Raw genomic sequence first — 17,252 nt, 5'->3', positions numbered from 1 at the left:
TCTAATTTTTTGCTGACGCCATTACCCTACCTTACTTTTGTCTTTCACTTCACTTTTGATCTTGTTTTGGAAACAATCGCTAACGTTTGAAAAGTTGACAGATCATTCTTCCAAGAACACAACCGTCGTAGATAATCGCGTAGATGAGATCTCTTGACATGACTCTAGCCTTTCGTACACAATCTTGTCTCACACCGAACGACTTGGAATGTTCGTGGACAATCCCTTTTTCTGAAAATGCAGATTCTGGGCTAAGGTTTGAACTAACACAATAGGAGCGGAAGTGCAGTCTTTGGTTGGGCATTTTGTCAAGCAAGACCTGCATAATCTGTTAGTCAAGCACCATACAATCTAGTTACTTCCTTCGACCCTAGTTTTTGTGATTGACCCCGTAAGAGCTCGCTGCTAGAATTTGAAGTTTCAGACATTCCTTACTTGATGGGAATGCTGTCACGGTCAGTCTACGCAGTCTACGCAGTCCGTTCCAGATGTTGCGGTGTCCTTGACGGCTGAAGTGCTACGCATTTCAAATGTGAATCTCGAAGTGGCCATGATACCTACCCACTCTCATACCCTATGCCTACAGCTTTCCCTTTGTTGCGCCTTCTAGTATCTTCTACTGAGCTCATCAGACAGATCGTGTGTCATGCCGCTAGAGACCGCCGTCATTACTACATGTATGTACTCTCAATGGAGTCAATCCAAGGGGAACGTGACCGAGTTCATTCAAACAACGACATAAACCAGGCTAGAGAGGCAACGAAAGGGAAGGGGAAACTGCGTGGCCATGTAAGCGCCACACCAACGCAGCCATAGTAGTTCCCAAAACCAGAACCACGCTATTCACAACAATGGAGAAGAGGTCCCTTAAAGCAGATGACTGATACCATCAATTTTGAATATAATGAATTCTAAGGATCCGGGTATTTCGGCCCATGCAGGCCAAGTCTGATGCAGCGCAATTTTCATCTCCTCCTCACTTCCCATGGCGAAGACATTGATTGGATGGGGGGTTTGCGCAAGGACTTTATCAGGATACTTCATCGTGGGCCACACATGCTTGTTGTGATTGTTAATCACATCATACAGCTTGTCGATCTGTTGCTTCAATGTGTTGATCTTGGGCGAAAGATCTTGACCATCTAGAAGGTCTGCCCGTGCACGGATCGCAGGGCTGGCAAGCCCTCTACCCCGAAAATCGGCAAGGAATATTTCCATCAGCTGAGGAGCAGGGCCCTCGAGTGCACCACTTTGAATTTCGGCTTTCATCTCCGTGATCTTGCCCTCAATCTCTTGGAGTTTGAGCAAATCGATCAAGAACTTGATTTTCAACAGCATCAAGGAAAGAGTCATTGGTAGTTCACCGTGGCGCTTTGACCTGACAAAGTCAACCGATTCGAGTATGTCTGCGTTTTTGATATCAAGGAATTTCGCATTGTCGTCGTTTGCTCTGGTTTCCCACCATTTGAGAAAATCGTAACATTCCTGGTCCTTATTGAGTCGTATCATGACGGTTGGAATGGACTCGCGGAGGCCCGTGTCAATATCCGGGCCGAGACGTAGCATGTCCATGAGGCAATCGAGCTCAGCTTGCATCGAATCCGCATGCTGAATTAGTTGAATTGCACGTATCAGCCTTGAAATGGACATCACATAAGGGCGAGTTTCAGGGAGTCTGGAGAAATTGCCAACGTGGTGCACAAATGGATTGTCGTTCAGGAAAGTTGGGTTGTTGATCAAGTCTTGTTTAGCCTGGTCTGATACTTGGCGGGCTTTCTTGACAGCATTACAGGCAGATTTATGTGCTGACCGATGTTGGGTCTGGTGGTCGCGACCGCAGTATGTGAGCACTTTACATGCTGAGCAACGAAGCAGAGTCTCTGTTTTACCACATACTGCGCAACCCTTTGGAAGAGTTGCTGTGTCGTCTTCGAAAGGTACCATGGTGTGACAAGCGAGAATGTTTGAGCTGATCAATCGATGAGGGTATAGAAAGATGGAGAAAAAATGGGAGAGAAGGCCTGATTATTGGGGTAGGGTAGCCAAGAAAGCGTGTATTGGCGTTAGGTATAAGATAGAGATTGAAGAACACAACATTGAAAGAATAAACTAAAGCTATAAACTACACTAGTCCTAATCTGGAGTAGGGTGTATAGGAAATGAAGCCTGAGAAATAGGGCATCCAAAAAAGGAACTAAAGTAGTACATGTTTCCCGTTGATATCACAAACATTTGAAGATACCTACTACTATGTGGACATTACTACAAGGATAATTCCTCAATAAAATATATCAAGTAAGAGGTAGGTCAGTTTGTATCATCCAAATGGATTTTATGTATGTAATTTGTCCGCGGGCTGGTGGCATCCAGCTCCAAAGTCGAGTATATAATTATGGACAACTTTCAGGTATAGTTCAATATCTTGATCGCACCTCAGGCCTATTCATCTGCACCACGCCCAAACCGACCTCCAAACCCTCCCAAATCACGACGGAAGAACTTGCCAATATTTTTGAGATTCTCGTTCAAATTGGTCGCAGCACTCGTCTCAGACGGGGTGTTTAGATGGCTGGCTTGTTGGCTCGAGCTAGCTGGTGCTGGCGAAGACGTACCAGACGCACCTGCCCCACCGGTGGACGCTGTCCCTGTAATACCAGCTACACCGGAAGCCAAGCTGGGATTTCCGAATCGGTCGACGCCATCCTTGGCCGCGGAAATAAGGGCTGATCCGAGCATAGAGGCGTCAAAGCGGGATGGCATTGACGAGGTGCTGCCTAGACCAAGGCCCTGGGATACAGAACCGGTTGTTGTGGTAGCCGCGGGCGCTTGAAGGGCAGTGAGTATTGGGTTGCTTTGCTGGAGATTAGCGGCGTAGCGGTCTGAGGCGCGGTGGAGCTGAAATAGCTCCACGAGATGATTTTGTTCTTGACGATTGCGGATACCCTTGAGATCAAGGATTTTACGGAAGTTGGTATTGTTGCGGTCCGCAATGTGAATTAGGTATGCTTGTACGAGGGCCTCGGGTGGAGATGGTCGGACTTGGAGGGTTTTGAGGAGCGTTTCGATTTTGTAGAAGCTGGCGTTCACTCGCTTGACAAAGCCTGCCGGCGCTGGCGCGGGAAGGAGGGATGTGAGGCCGCTCTTAAGGGTGAAAGAATCGAGAAGCATCTAGGATAATGTTAGAAATGGCACAACGAAAAGGATGGAGATGATGTTGCAAATCTACCTGTTCAGCACCAGTTTCTGCAACTGGTCTGCATTGGAAGACATTGGTAATGAACAAGCTTGACATCAATTCTACCAAATGATCAGAGAAAGCACGCGCATATTGCTGCTTATGCAGCAGCAGTAAAATCTCAGCTGCCTTGTCTTTCGTTCGAGAAAGCAATTCGCCCACGTAGGAGCTCTGGTCACTGACAGCCTCGATCTTACTCCATGGCGTGTTGCGCATTTCGCGCCAAGAAGGCTCCAATTCGACCTCCACTTGGCGGACGAGTCCCCGCACAGCTGCAGATGCAATCCCCATGAAAGAATCCGCTTGGCTCTGCAGATCTACTGACTGCTTGAGGCTCTCATCCAGTCGACCCTTGATTTTTTCTTCCAATTGATTACAAGTAGTGTAACAGTAATCAGCAGTGTTGAGGACAGACACCAGGTCTTCGATTGAGGGTACTTTGGCCGGAATCTGACCAGCAGGGCGCTCACTTATATACGCGAGGAGAACTTGCTGTGCATATTGATCCAGGTATTTTGCGAATACCTTTGCCAACTCTGCAAGACTAACCCCAGTGGAAAGCTTAGCGCATTGTTGCAGTGCATGGCGGTAAAAAGTAAAGAGCTCAGTCGACGAGGAGATCACAGTATGGGAATTGAATTCATCGTCCGGAGGTCTCAGTGGTTGTTGGCGGTATTTGGGTAACAGGGCAGCCAGCTGCTTGTCTTGTGCTTCCACCCAGACGCTCAAATAAGGCTCGAAAGCCTCGGAGATAGACTGTCCGAAGGTGGGATTTTCCGTTGAAGCAAGAGTGTCCGTAGATGTGCGCGAAGGAGGGGCAAATCGACGCTCGAGGGAATGTTCGAATTCAAGAGTTTCCTGCAAACAGGAGAGTAACATGTTTACATCAATTGTTTGGCCACTGCGGACCGAACGAGACAAGATCCCCTTGTAGTCATCCCGGGTACCTTCACAGAAGACATTGGCCAGGAGTTCATTGACACGCCACGAAGTGGGAAAAATTGTGGCATTCTCTTCATCATAGATCTTCAGAATGCGTCGGAACCACGCGTATCGTCGGGAAATGTTGTCCAAAGACCCAGCCTCTTCATTATTTCGGAATACCTGACGATACTCTCGAAGTTGAGTATTGCAGTACCAAGTGACCAGCCTCGACCGCGCATGCTCCCCCAGTGCATCAATAACCAAACAAGCCTCAGAAAGCATCCCCCGCTTTTGAGCGACTTCGTTCTTTGCAAAGGCAATCTCAAAGTCTTCACAGACTTGCTCCAGAAGATCTCGTTGAATATCCGCCACATTCCTACTCAAAATCGCAATCTGGTCGATCGATCGGTACGACTTGAAGTGGGCCATGAGCTGGATCACCGCCTGAAGTAGCTGTGCGCAATCGCGGTACTGTCGTGTTCGGCTGAGGGCTTGGAGCTGATCGTAAGCAGTGGTCAACATCTGGAGCCGCTTGAGCGCCGTCATCGACAAGGTCAGGTTCTTCTTCGCGTTGTCCAATTGCTTGATGTCGGCCGTCATGTCGGTAATGGCTTGTTCGGTCTTCATTGCGCGCTCGCGTACGTCATCGATCTTTTTAAACAGCTCCGACAGGTCTGACTTGGCGGTTTGGATGCGTTCCACACTTTCCGCATTGGAGGTGACCTGCTCCTCCACCAGGGTGCCGATATCGTTGTCCAGTTCATCTTCGTAGGTGTGGAGGCTGTCGGAGATCTGAGAGACCGAGGCGAGGGTGGATGGATGTGAGAATATAGCATTTAGGTGGTCGATTGGATCGTAGTCCACTAGAGAGATCTGGAATCAGCATCTGTGTTGTGGGTGTTTAGAAAGCACCGTGGGTTGGTTCCCCCATACCTGCATCCAAGGCGTCGAGGGGCTCCTCATCTGGCGGCATATGACCGGCGGTCGGAATTGTAAGTGCAGTCATCCCATTAGTTCATCAACTTCGTCAAATTTGTCCTGCAGCCAAAAAAGGGGCAAGTTCGTGCAAGGCGCATTCGAGGGATGTTCACAGGACGAAGTTGACGCGGGCCGCATCTCCCGGGTCTCGGGCCAGCTTGGCGTTTTACCCCAACACCGCCATTCCGCTATATGGAGCTCCAAAGTGGAGCTTGGTTACCGAATAAAGGTTGGAGAGTACTAGGTAACAAATGATATTTCTACGGAAATTGATCGGGCCTGAGCCTGCAAAGTTGTTTAAATGGCCATCAAAGCTTTCATATGGCTAGTAATTGGTTAGTTCTTGCGGAGGGGTGCAATGGATGGTCCCCGGAAATTGATCAGTTGATGAGAAATACAAGTCCTGGGCAACACCTTTTATGATGAGTCCTATCCAGGATTCCAGACTACTGCCTAACTAGTGGTCACAGGGTTGTACCGAAACGAACAGGTGGGATTGTTTTGTAAAGGGAAAACAACCGTGATATTTCTAATGGTTAGCCCAGCGATTAACCTTAGAGCACACTCAAGATCATTGGGATTAGATTCAGCTGAGCTCCAGACAGAGTGTATACTACTTGGGGCTCTCCACCTTCTTAACCATCAACAACACCCCCATTGAGCCGCCTCGAATGACCTCCTTCCCTTCCTCTACCCCGGCCTCATGTAACAGCTTCTCTACAGCTCTACGGCAAATTCTAACAACATCCCTTTCAGTCCCCACGGCATCAGGATTCGCCTCTCGCCAGCGCGTAACGGGACTTCCGACCCCCATCATCTTCTCCACCTGATCCAAGCTCAACACAGGCTCTCTATCGAAAAACCCCTCATCAACACCCCACTCTTTCCGAAAGAAAGTCTTCTCATCAAAAGCCGTAATCTGCCCATCCAGAGTCCACGGAAGCGGAAAGTCGGTATACCGATTCCGAGTTAAGATGTTCCCGGCCTCATAGTATGGCGCGAGGTACTCCACCTGTATCTTCTCCATTGCCGCCTGGATAGCAGATGCATTGGGCGTGGAGGGGTGAATAACTGGGCCACACGGGGCCCAGAGGGCGACGGTACCACCTGGCTTGAGGACCCGGGCAGCAGCAGCCCAGAAGGCTGGGATATTGAACCAGTGGGCTGCGTTCGCCGAGATGATGAGGTCGACGCTGGAATCTTGGACCGGGGGCAGGATGTCTGAGCCTAACGTTTCGGCGGTTGAGATCTCGAACCGCAACTTGGTGGCGGGCTTTTCTGCACTGTGTGCGCGGGCTGTTGCTATCATGCCTTCGGATGGATCGAGGCCGATTACCTGGGAGAATTTTGGGGCGAGAGCGTGGGTGGCGATGCCCGGTCCGCAGCCTATGTCGATGAGGAGATCAAGATGACCGCTAGTCTTGGTGTGGTGATCTATGATCATTTGGTATATCTTGGGGTGGTATTCTGGGCGGAGATTGGCGTAGGCTTCGCCCTGGGCTTGGTTGTACTTGCTGAAAGTCTTTTCCGGGGTGAAGGGGGTCTTGGCTGACATGGTGGATATGAGTACTTTGGGAAGTGAAAGAGTAAGAGTGGATTGAATTGTGAAAAATGAAATGATGCCAGGGAAAATGTGCACTTTTATACCAGAACTTGCAACTTGCAAGTAACTATAGTCTATACTTATTACTACCTACAGTACCAATTAAGCTTCATAGGGCTCCACCATACGCTAAACCTAATCGAGGCTACGACTGCGAATCCCGAATCCCGAATCCCGAGCAAGTACGGCATTTACAAAATCCGTTCTCGACAATCTCACATCTGCCATCTGGCTCTTCCTGTACCGCATAGACACTCATGAATCCCGGTTCATTTCGCTATGGTCTATTACGGCAAGATCAGCCTTGGCTGCCAGCGCTGTCGCCAGCGAAAAGTCAAGGTATGTCATACTCCCATTATCTACTTCATTGGGAGTACAAATGAACTCAAACACTTCCACCCTAGTGTGATCAACGGAAACCAAGCTGTGTAAAATGCGAAAAGTCAGCTTTGAATTGCCCAGGTTACCGCAACGTAACCGATATTATATTCCGTGATGAATCACAGAGAATTATTCGTAAGGCGCATCGGAAATATCACCCCCATTCTACTATAACTCCGACTACTCATCTATCTGCTCCAACTATATCCAAAAATAGCGTGTCGGTCATCTTGCCTCCGCTCTCCCTTTCCATAAGTGAGCTAGGAGCTTGTTTCTTCTTCACAAAGTACCTTCCCAGAGAAACAGTCGTTTCTAGGAACTTTCATGACTGGCTCAGCCAGGTATACTCATCCCAAGACTCAAATGATGCTCTGAGAGCTGCTATCCAAGCTGTTGGAATCGCTGGTCTGTTCAATATTTCACCGTCTCAAGGCAATGAAGTTGAATCTCAGAAGTTGCATTGTCGGGCTATATCCGCTTTGCAGAAACTCTTCAATGATCCCGTCCATGCAACTTCAGATGCAACTCTCACAGCTGTGATATTGCTTGCTCTTTACGAGGTGTGCAATTCCCCATCTTACTTGCCGGGCTTGGTTCGTTGTACTCATATTCAACCCACAAATAGATCGTCACCTTCCAGACGCAAGAGGATTATTGTTCAGAGTCCCTACTCCTGACATCCATGTCTTTAACACATTTTGAAGGAGCTATTGCTCTTCTCGAATCTCGGGGACAGGCACAGTTTACCTATGAGCGTGGAGGCCACCTACTGGGACAAGTATGCACAAGAATGGTAAGTCTACACAAATGCGATCAATGCTCACGGCACACCGTAAGCTAATCCGGCCAATGACCAGCTGCCCATGTGTCTACATCAAGGTCTCGCAGTCCCACCAGCCCTCGTCAAGGCAACATATAACCTTCACACGAGCCCTTTGTGGTCTCTACGGTCCTCACATCCAGGTTCTCTGACAGAGATTGCCTTTCGACTGGTCAATCTACACGCTGCCGTCAAAAGTGGCTATATCACCGACCAGCTAATAATTTGCAGCATGTTAGTCGAACTAGATCACGATCTTGAAGCGTGGAGAGAAGGGATTCCGCCAGAATGGGAATACATGATAATGCATAATAAAAAAACTCAAAAGATTAATGCATGTCTTGATGGAAAATACCATCTTTATGCTAATCATCGGATTGCAGAGACGTGGAACAGTTGGAGAATTCAGAGGATAGCTATTAACCAGATGATCATGCAGAGTGAGCTTTTATCTGAACCTACCATTCTATCGCATACCGCGATACTAGCTATTCGACGGTTTTCAGAGGACATTTGCTTATCGATTGGGTATCTCGTGGATTCCCCTCGTATGTTTGGCCTGTCTTCTAATCTATTGGTTATACCGAGATTACTGAGTTTTGTCAAGTTTTACTAAATGATTGCAGGCAGCTTCTCGCTTGTTCAACCGCTATACATTATTTCGATCGAGGAAGTGAATCCTTGTGGTTTACGTCTTTTTGCCATCTCCGAGCTGCGCCGCATGAGCATCTCGATGGGGATTCGACAGGCCGGTTTATTGGCTCAGAATGCTCTGAAGAGGATTAATATATTAGATGACAATATTGGGAATGGCTGCTCTTCACGGTGCTGACAAGAATCGTCGACGCAGTCTGTATTTTGATAACGCACGATTGATTTACGTACAAGGAAAATTTTAAGAAAAGAAAATCAACAGTGGCCTTCAATGATTGTAAACAGACTCAGTACGCCAAGCCAATCTCCCAACTCCATTAATGTGCAATGCAAAATATGAGCGAGGGATTTGAACTCCCAAAAAGGATATCAAGGAGGGGGGGGACCGACGTAGTCCGCTGTGGGATCTAGATCATCTAACAGGAACGATGCAAATGTGACAAAAAGAGATTATCAGGGAATGGAAAGGATCAAGAGAAGGTAGGTAAAGAAATTGGGGGGGAAGGGGAATGAGAGATGCTAGTGATGCATGGCGTTGGGGTTGCTGGGATACAAGCCGGGCTGGGTGTAGGCTTGGCTTTGTTGGTAGTTAGGCGGAATATGGGGCGCCTGGTTCAACTGACCATACCAGGATTGACGGCGAGGTTCCTCGGGCGCATGGATTGCATTCCCTTGATGAACAGAATCCCAGGTGCGGTTCGCACCAGCCATGTTGTACATGGGACCTGACCGGAAATGCGGCTGAGGCTGGGGTTGAGGCTGGGGCTGAGGAAGCTGCGCCGAGCCATAGAAACGGTTATCAGCCTGCTGGTGCATCATGTGTTGCTGGCGTTGGCTGATTGCATTCTGGACCATCTGGCTCGACCTTCCATCTCGTATCTCACGCCTCTCTCGTTCACGCATGTCAATAGTGGAGACCAAACCTCCGGGGTTGACGGAGGCCGGTGGCCGACGGGTGTCTTGTGACATATTGAAAAATGGGGACCCAGTAGCTCGTGCAACCTGCTCCTGTTCCTTGGCGGAGAGATGATTTGAAATGTCGTAGTTGAGCATGGGGCTGGTGCCCCGTGAAGAGGGTCGGTAGTTAGGGTCCCGGTTGTTCATACGGGAATTAGGACGGGCATGTTGGGTCCAATCTCCTGATACTGGACGCTGTGGTGGCGGCGGGGTATTATTAGACGAAGATCGGTTGTGCATGTGCACTGGGGGACTAGGTGCAGCGCGATGCTGGACATACTGCTCCGCGGTCAGACCTCCGCCAGGGGTGGTAGGACGGTTGGAAGCCATTCCAGGCTGCCATGGCAGGTTCCGTCTGTGTTCCTCCTGGCTGGGGGTTCGGTTATGTCCAATCTCCATAGCGTTAGTCGGTACAGAAAGCCTGTATCTTTCAGCTTCCGTGTTGGTTCTGTGGTGAGATGGCCTGCGTAAAGCATCGCCCGTACTCGGGCGTCCAGTGGTGGGCATATAAGTCAACGTAGGTCCAAAATCAACAGAAGGAATGTCCGGGTTGGCTTCTTTAGGTTTGTTGGTCGAATAACGAGCATCGCCAATAACGAAATCGCGTGGAGCAGGTTCTCCCACAGTCTTCATGACACCCATTCGCGGCTTGGTTGACTTTTGGGACTTCTTGCTATAGATCGAGTCATGCGTGCTTGCATAATCAGGCGAGACAGTAGAAGCAGCATCGTCATAAATGCTTTCTTCTTCTAATTCCCGAGTTTTATTCGGTGACTCTGGAGATGCTACGGGAGGAGCAATGCGATTGAGCGCATCTTCGTCCAGGGTGTGACGAAGATCATCGAAACTGGGCTCCTCGGGAGACATGGCCTCTCCACTAAAGATCTGTCTTTGAGGAAGTGGCTTCCGTTTCAGCGACTTGGATGAGTCAATTTGAATTCTTTGTTGCGGCGAGGACTTCGTAGAGCTGGAGGTCGTAGGCCGATCTTCGGTATTCAGCGAAGCTCGCATCGCAAAAGCAAGACGGATCGCTTCGTCGTTAGAGTGTTGGGATAGCTGTGGGCTCGGCGAGCTTGTAGGTTCTACAAACTGCACAGCCGGGGTGAGAGTCGGCGTCTCGGAGTTCTGGTTCCGAGGTTGTTGATCACTGGCCGGGGATGGGTAGTCCTGTGCAGCGAGCACGTTTCCGCCCGTTTGGCCAACAGATGTAAGCTGTGTCAAAGTCGCATTCGACATGCGATTATTGGCCAGTCGCTGCGCTGTAGTGGCATATGGGCGATTAGGCGGCATCTCTCGAGGGCCGTGTGAAAAGGCTGGAGGGCTTGCGACAGGAGACGGTGGCGTCCGCGGTGGAAGCTGCTCATCGTTGACCAGGGCAGGGTGGCGTTCCATTGCAGGGCCGTATTGTTCTATTATAGGACCTGCCAGAGCGGCTTGTCTGCTACGTTGCACCAGATCCTGGGAGGATGAGTCAGGTGAGCTTTCTTCGAGGGATGGATAGCCAGGCCTAGGCCCTGTCTGCATGCCCGTGATGTCTGACATTCCGCGATTATGATAGGGAGGAGGTTCGGCTCTAGGAACTTCGCGAATCACCGCTTCTGTAGACCTGTTAAGCTCAATCTTGCCCTCCGCCGGGAAAGGCCGCCGGGGGGATCCAGTCGGCGTGGAGTGATTAATAGAGACACTGGAACGGTATCGTGGCTGAGCGCTGTTGACGCTGTTGGTTCTGCTCCGACCAGTGGAAACTCGCTTTTGGGTCGCCTCTTTCAGTTGCCGCCTCCACTCGGCTTCACTCCACCCCTGGCTGCCGGGCGTTTGAAGGAGGGTAGTAATGTCCATAAGATCCAAGTATCCAAATCGGCGTTCCTGGGGGAAAGCGAACATGATGCTTTTGATATGATTGGTATCGGCTACAAGCCGAGTCGGGCGGCCATATAGGTTAAAGGTATCAAATGTCGGGAACAGGAATCGCAACATCATTTCAAACCCAGAAACTGCCGCATGAAGCTCTGGCATGACATACACAAAGCCCTCCGTAGTGTTTTGGTTTTGCGTATGTAATGTGATTCGGCCTTCCAATTTCACCAAGCTAGATTGGTCAATCAAGGCCTTCGACTGTGGATAGATCGCATAAGCCGAATAGACATGTGTCATTGTCGCGATTGGAACGGCCTTTTTGGTCTTTTTGGTTTCGAAAAACTGAATATTACCTGTGACAGGGATGGACAAACGGTCGTATGCTGACTTCTTCAATGCCTTCCGAGCCTTTGCTATCTCCCTTTCATCCGGTGGGTTGATCACAAACCAGCATCGTCTCCACGGAGTTCCTGCACCAAACCGCACTCGCGCCCAGTCTTCATGTCGGAATTTGGCAGGGGCCAGGATTGCTTGAATTCCATTGAGATGTTTTCCTTTGGCCGCGATGAGAGAGCCGGTGTATGCTTCGTATAGGGAGGTGTGCTCGTACATGGCAAGGCGAACTGCTGCAGTCCACTCGCACATGGAATGGAACGAGCGGAAATGAAGTAGGTATCGGTTTTTTCCCGCAGAAGATATACTGAGGACATTGTTTAGCGGTACTGCCGCGCCATTTCTGATCGGCAATGTTTCAATCTATATAAAGCCAGGCACATATTAGCTTCCACAAGGTTCATAGTCAATTTCCTGATTCAATTACCATCTTGATCGACGCATCCGCGACATTAATAAAGGTCGCCGGGACCTCATTTCCGCCAGCTCCGTCCAGCGCAGTGGCATCCCATAGTGAAAGAACTGTCCCCACGAGTTGAGCATAACATTCTATCCATTGCCGATCAACACACGGTCGCCCATCTGCATCAAGCCTAGTTAGTTTTATATATTTCCCACCCCAAGTTCGAGCCATATTTCACATACGGTTATCCTGATCATTAAGCTTTAAAAAATAGCCTTCGTGGTATACTTTGTTGGTGTGAATATTGAGGAAGGAAAAGATCGGCGATAGCTCCGGTGGGGTACCATCCGTCTGGGTCATTAGTGGAGGGTTATTTGAGAAGATCATCGAAGCAGGTCGCGATCCAATCTCGTCACCCCTTGGAGTTAAGCCCCCTGCTGGAGAGAACTCCGAGGGTAGAGTTGGGGTATCAGGCGAAGGTGTCTGCCACCGTGGTGGGGTTTCAACGGGGGCATCGTTAGAAGAGGATTTGCGGCTCAGCTTTCCGGAGGCATTATTTTTGGGACCTCCAAATGTCGAGATAAACGAACGAACTAAAATAGAAGACGCAAGGGCGAGGTCAATCCAGATGTTCCGTGTTTCTGCCTGTTTCCGTTATCCCCGAGATTGACTTACCACGTGAACCACCCATGACGTCGAAACGCGATCAATCACTTCGCTGCAGCAGTGGCCGATGGAGCTGTGAAACGTCTCGCTGTTGCAGGTCTTGCGAGAGAGAGAGAAGTTTTGGAAGGACCAGGGACACTTGAGTTAGGGGAAAGGAAATCTAAAAAGAACACGGTAGGGCAGTGCACGGGGTTCCGCTGTGGAGTAGGGTTGAAACGAGGGAATAGGCCACAAGGACTTTGGGGAATTGGTGGAGTTGTAGGTTAATCCATGGGGAGAGCGTCAGGTGTATCCGAGACACTGGGGGGGAGAAAAGAAAAGATAAAAGAAATTCTGGTAAGGGCCGGACACAACGGAAAGGTTGGCAGGAGCACAAGAGCCAAGTGGGTTGTCACTCGTGGATGACGTTACGGGGATTCTCCAAGTGGAGATTGTCACTTGATCGCCTACTTAGTAGTAGTTAATGTCAGATTGGTGTTATAGAAAATAAAGAAAGAACTGTAGAGTAAGGAAGATTTGGAAAAAGAAAAATCAAGGGGAAATGATAGAAATGATAGGAATGTTAGAGCGACCTGGACCGTGGGTCTTCACCATCTTAGTCGCATCTGGCATCTCCAGAGTTTAAGCATCACACACGCCATTGGTATAACCTATACTTACTAGTATGAATAGCATCAATTCCAAGTAAAAATCTCAGTAAAATCTAACCCCAAACAGATACACAGATACAGTACAAGTTACATGTCACTTTATGTGTGTCGCCTAATTGATTAGAGAGAGAAAACAGCAGAAGCAAAAAAACGAGGCAAAAAATGCAATCGAAAAAAAAAACCCACTAATGTACTCATGGAGAGAGTCTGCGTCATCCCGGACCCTCTTAGGTACGTGTGATCGTCCTTTGTCTCAATCCAAATTTAGCACAGAACTGCTACTTATGGGTTCACTTGAATTGACTCTACTATTATAGTATCATGATTCTTCAAAGTTGTTCTCATGCGAATATAACATTTCTAATTTATTTAGTATATTGCTATTTGCTTTGCCCCTTGCCACTTTTACTTTATATTGAACTAATTTTAGTGCTTTTCTGCCGCGTACACTTTAAACCCTCAATATGGAACATCACACCGCTCTCATTCAAAAAGCAAAAGAAAAGAGAAAAAGAAAAGCAGCAAATAACCAGGTTGTGTAGATTCATGTGCAGATCTCTCTGCCCAGTCCTGTTGATTCCGGTTTTTTCTGTCTTGAAAGTCTTAGAGCCTTGGACTTGTGGCGGTTCAAAGCATACGTACCCCTCTGACTCGGCAGATTTAGGCAGATTTAGGCGTGCCCCGGTTCTCAGCCACAAGGCAATCTGAACCCTTTTTAACTCCTTTCGGTCACGCTTGCCAAGGTCCAACGGCAACTGGGCAAGGATGCAGGAGTTAGCACTGATGGGCTCTTGATATTTCAATATTTCAATATTCCAATGGTCACAACTCGCTTTGGAATGTACGGTGTGCTGGCAACCAGTGGCTGTGCATTACACCCATACATAATGCATACACCCAGATATCAATTGATCCAGATCCCAATATTTAAATACTTCCAGGGCCTAGGGTCAAGGCTCGATCAAACAGGAGCAATCCGGACATGTGGCCATTCAGGGTCAACCCACTCAACCCCCGCAACATCGAACTTACCACACTTGCACTTAGAAACGCCACGTTCCTCCCGTTCTAGTTAGCCTGTCCTTACAAGACGGCCACCCATTTATTTCAATTACTAGTAATTTTAATTCAATCCAACTGAGACATGGCTGCTCAATTCCAAAAGTGGAAGACAAATCTGATTTTCTTTCTGAGCTGGCAAGTCCACTAGATAGCGTTGCTATTCGTACTTTTGGTCTGAACCCGACACCTCCATTTCTTCTTGATTCCCAAGGCATCAAGAGTCCCAGTTTATGCGCTTCCCGAGCAAGTGTTTTTGGTCACGTGGATACACCCCAAGGTACAATGGACCAGCCAGCGGACACAACACGCGAAACATCGGGCCACATTCCCATGGTGCTGGACAACAGTGGCCGTGCCCCGCTCCAAGTTCCAGGCTTCGGAGAGGTCCCGATTGATTATGAGATCCAATGCGATGCCCGCTTTGCACATGGAATGAATGAATGGTGTCAGCGCCCTGCAGTGACAGCTCGCGAGTTAGCAATGACAGCCACCATGAACAACATTACTGATCAGCCGGGGTGGCATGTTGATGTCTTCAATGATCAAGTTGTAGCGCAGTGGCGAAAAGAGGCCGTTGAAACAAGCTCACTGTTGAGTGATAAGGCGTGGAGCTGGTGCTTAAAGGAGCTGCGTGATAAAGCCGTCTACTTACGTGAGAACCAACATATCCGGGTCCTAGAAGCTGGCTCATGTGTGTGTAAATCGGATACGACAACTTCACACTCTCTGAGTACATTATTCAGGTCAACAACTGCCCCCTTGATTGAGCAGCAGCAGCAAGAGCAGGAGAATGGGGACCGGCAGTCCGATCAGGTTGTAACCCTTGTCGACCCTTCATTATTCCCATTGGTCTACGGAAGAACCCTGGTTTTGTCCCATGGGGGGCAAGTGGACCTGCAGGATGTCCTAAGATCCTATAAAGATACTACAATCGCTCCACAACATTTCGATAAGCGGCAGGATTCTGCAGAATTGGAGGAAAGAGACATAAACAAGTACGGCCATATCCCGGGTCGGGGCATTTCCCCCATTCACTCATGTTCAGAGGTCTATCGCTGGAGTTCAAATTACCAATGCCTTCCCTGCGAGGTCGAGTTTCTGAAAGATTCTGGTACCGAGGTACAGATTACCTCGTACATTAATAATTTGCACCCGGATCATCGAAAGTTATACAACGCCATCGAGAAGCTCATTTCAATGGCAATCAAGCCTTGGAACGAATGTTTGGTTCAAGGTCGGCATGGCTGGGATGATGAGAATAATCTCGGGCAAATGGGGCCCGTCCCGCTAAGAATCATTACATTCGGCATTGAATGGAAGAACGAGCTTCTAGAATGGGCCATTGCTTTCAATGTACCTGCACAATCTTCAAAACAACTATACCATAAAGTCCAAGAACAACTACAAAGCAACAGGAATGACCAAACGGAAGAGGGCAGGAAAAGATACCTCAAGGCGAAAAAGCGTCTTTCTACGAGTCACATACTCAGAGCTGTGGAAGGGAGAGACAATATGCAGTTGCCTCCCCCGGACTCGGACTTATGGCAAAAGGCTAAGAAGTATCTTGAACTCCCCGAGCGAGACTCAACCGGCCCCGTCAAGGTCCCCGACGATTGGGCAGAGGGTGGTGAGGGTGCTCCATGGATCGCTCTAGAAGGGAAAATGAAGCGGGCGCTCCACTTCAAACATCCGGAGCCGGGAACTGCCTTTACATACGAGGACTGGAAGACTGGCCAGCATAAAGATAAAGCGATTATTGACCTCTTTCGTGGGCAAGAGGGTTTGGATCCTTGTTATGCGCATGTTAAGCCAAAAGTCCAGCCCCATACTCCCTACACAATCACCCTGCAAGACACATTTCGGAAGCACGGTCTGCAGATCATTGTGAAAATGGATAATATCGAGCTCACCCCAGAAACTCCCGCATATCCTGGCGATGATTGGCATCTTGAATACCAGTTGAATGAACATGTTGTGGCTGCGGCTGTCTTCGCATACGACGTTAAAAACATCACTGAGCCTCGTATCTCATTCCGCCAGTACACCCTCCTGCACGGTATTCATTATCAGTATGATGATAGGACTCGATTTCATAGGGCAGGGGGCAAATGGGAAAATCCACCCGCCAAACTATATGGTAAATCCTATGACGCCACATACGAGGCAATATCAGAAATATTGGGATTCCAAGGTCTGGACCTTTCGCTTGATAATTTTGGGTTCCCGCCTTTCCAGAATACAGGCTCGATCGCCACACCACAGGGTCGATTAATCACGTTCCCCAACCTTCTAGAGCACCGGGTCGAGCCGTTCAAACTAGCGGATCCGAGTTGTCCTGGACATTATCGTTCGATCAAGCTGTACCTTGTCGATCCACACTACCGTATATGCTCAACCCGTAATGTGCCACCACAGCAGCATCACTGGTGGGCGCAAGAGGTGGAAAAATCCCTTGCCATGTCTGGTCTGCCTTGTGAGCTGTCGGACGAGATTTTCCAGGAAACAGGCTACTGGCCGATGGGGATAGAGGAAGCGCGGCAACACCGACGGGAATTTATGAGAGAGCTTCGTTGGAATGCGACTACGCGGCTTAGTAGTATGGGTGGCCCTGGGTTTTGATATCCTGATAACTTGGTTGACAGGAAGATGTCGGTGCCCCTTAATCCTTT

At 48.9% G+C, this 17,252-nt stretch overlaps 6 protein-coding genes across 6 annotated transcripts; 2 read left to right on the top strand and 4 right to left on the bottom strand.

The window, feature by feature from the left end:
* Nucleotides 1-867: 867 nt before the first annotated feature.
* N7466_003712 (zinc finger MYND domain-containing protein) lies at nt 868-1,944 on the bottom strand (the record flags this gene model as incomplete). Its single annotated transcript, XM_057163109.1, has 1 exon — nt 868-1,944. One exon carries the CDS (start codon nt 1,942-1,944, stop codon nt 868-870), a length of 1,077 nt encoding a protein of 358 aa, XP_057021790.1.
* Nucleotides 1,945-2,439: 495 nt separating this feature from the next.
* Nucleotides 2,440-5,132, bottom strand: N7466_003711 (putative GARP complex subunit Vps53; the record flags this gene model as incomplete). The annotated part of the gene is made up of 3 exons (XM_057163108.1): nt 2,440-3,168; nt 3,227-5,022; nt 5,093-5,132. 3 exons carry the CDS (start codon nt 5,130-5,132, stop codon nt 2,440-2,442), a joined length of 2,565 nt encoding a protein of 854 aa, XP_057021789.1.
* A 618-nt stretch (nt 5,133-5,750) lies between these two features.
* N7466_003710 (class I SAM-dependent methyltransferase) lies at nt 5,751-6,692 on the bottom strand (the record flags this gene model as incomplete). The annotated part of the gene is made up of 1 exon (XM_057163107.1): nt 5,751-6,692. One exon carries the CDS (start codon nt 6,690-6,692, stop codon nt 5,751-5,753), a length of 942 nt encoding a protein of 313 aa, XP_057021788.1.
* Nucleotides 6,693-7,019: 327 nt separating this feature from the next.
* On the top strand, nt 7,020-8,243 carry N7466_003709 (uncharacterized protein; the record flags this gene model as incomplete). The annotated part of the gene is made up of 4 exons (XM_057163106.1): nt 7,020-7,079; nt 7,463-7,681; nt 7,747-7,914; nt 8,190-8,243. 4 exons carry the CDS (start codon nt 7,020-7,022, stop codon nt 8,241-8,243), a joined length of 501 nt encoding a protein of 166 aa, XP_057021787.1.
* An 871-nt stretch (nt 8,244-9,114) lies between these two features.
* On the bottom strand, nt 9,115-12,896 carry N7466_003708 (uncharacterized protein; the record flags this gene model as incomplete). Its single annotated transcript, XM_057163105.1, has 4 exons — nt 9,115-12,165; nt 12,230-12,384; nt 12,448-12,798; nt 12,881-12,896. 4 exons carry the CDS (start codon nt 12,894-12,896, stop codon nt 9,115-9,117), a joined length of 3,573 nt encoding a protein of 1,190 aa, XP_057021786.1.
* Nucleotides 12,897-14,865: 1,969 nt separating this feature from the next.
* Nucleotides 14,866-17,202, top strand: N7466_003707 (DUF4246 domain-containing protein; the record flags this gene model as incomplete). The annotated part of the gene is made up of 1 exon (XM_057163104.1): nt 14,866-17,202. One exon carries the CDS (start codon nt 14,866-14,868, stop codon nt 17,200-17,202), a length of 2,337 nt encoding a protein of 778 aa, XP_057021785.1.
* Between the last annotated feature and the right edge of the window lie 50 nt (nt 17,203-17,252).

The sequence above is a fragment of the Penicillium verhagenii genome (assembly GCF_028828195.1).
Source record: "Penicillium verhagenii strain IBT 33310 chromosome Unknown utg000005l_segment0_segment0, whole genome shotgun sequence".
Taxonomy (NCBI): Eukaryota; Fungi; Ascomycota; class Eurotiomycetes; order Eurotiales; family Aspergillaceae; genus Penicillium; species Penicillium verhagenii.
Note: the sequence above shows the minus strand (reverse complement) of the source record. Positions and strands in the feature narration are given on the sequence as shown.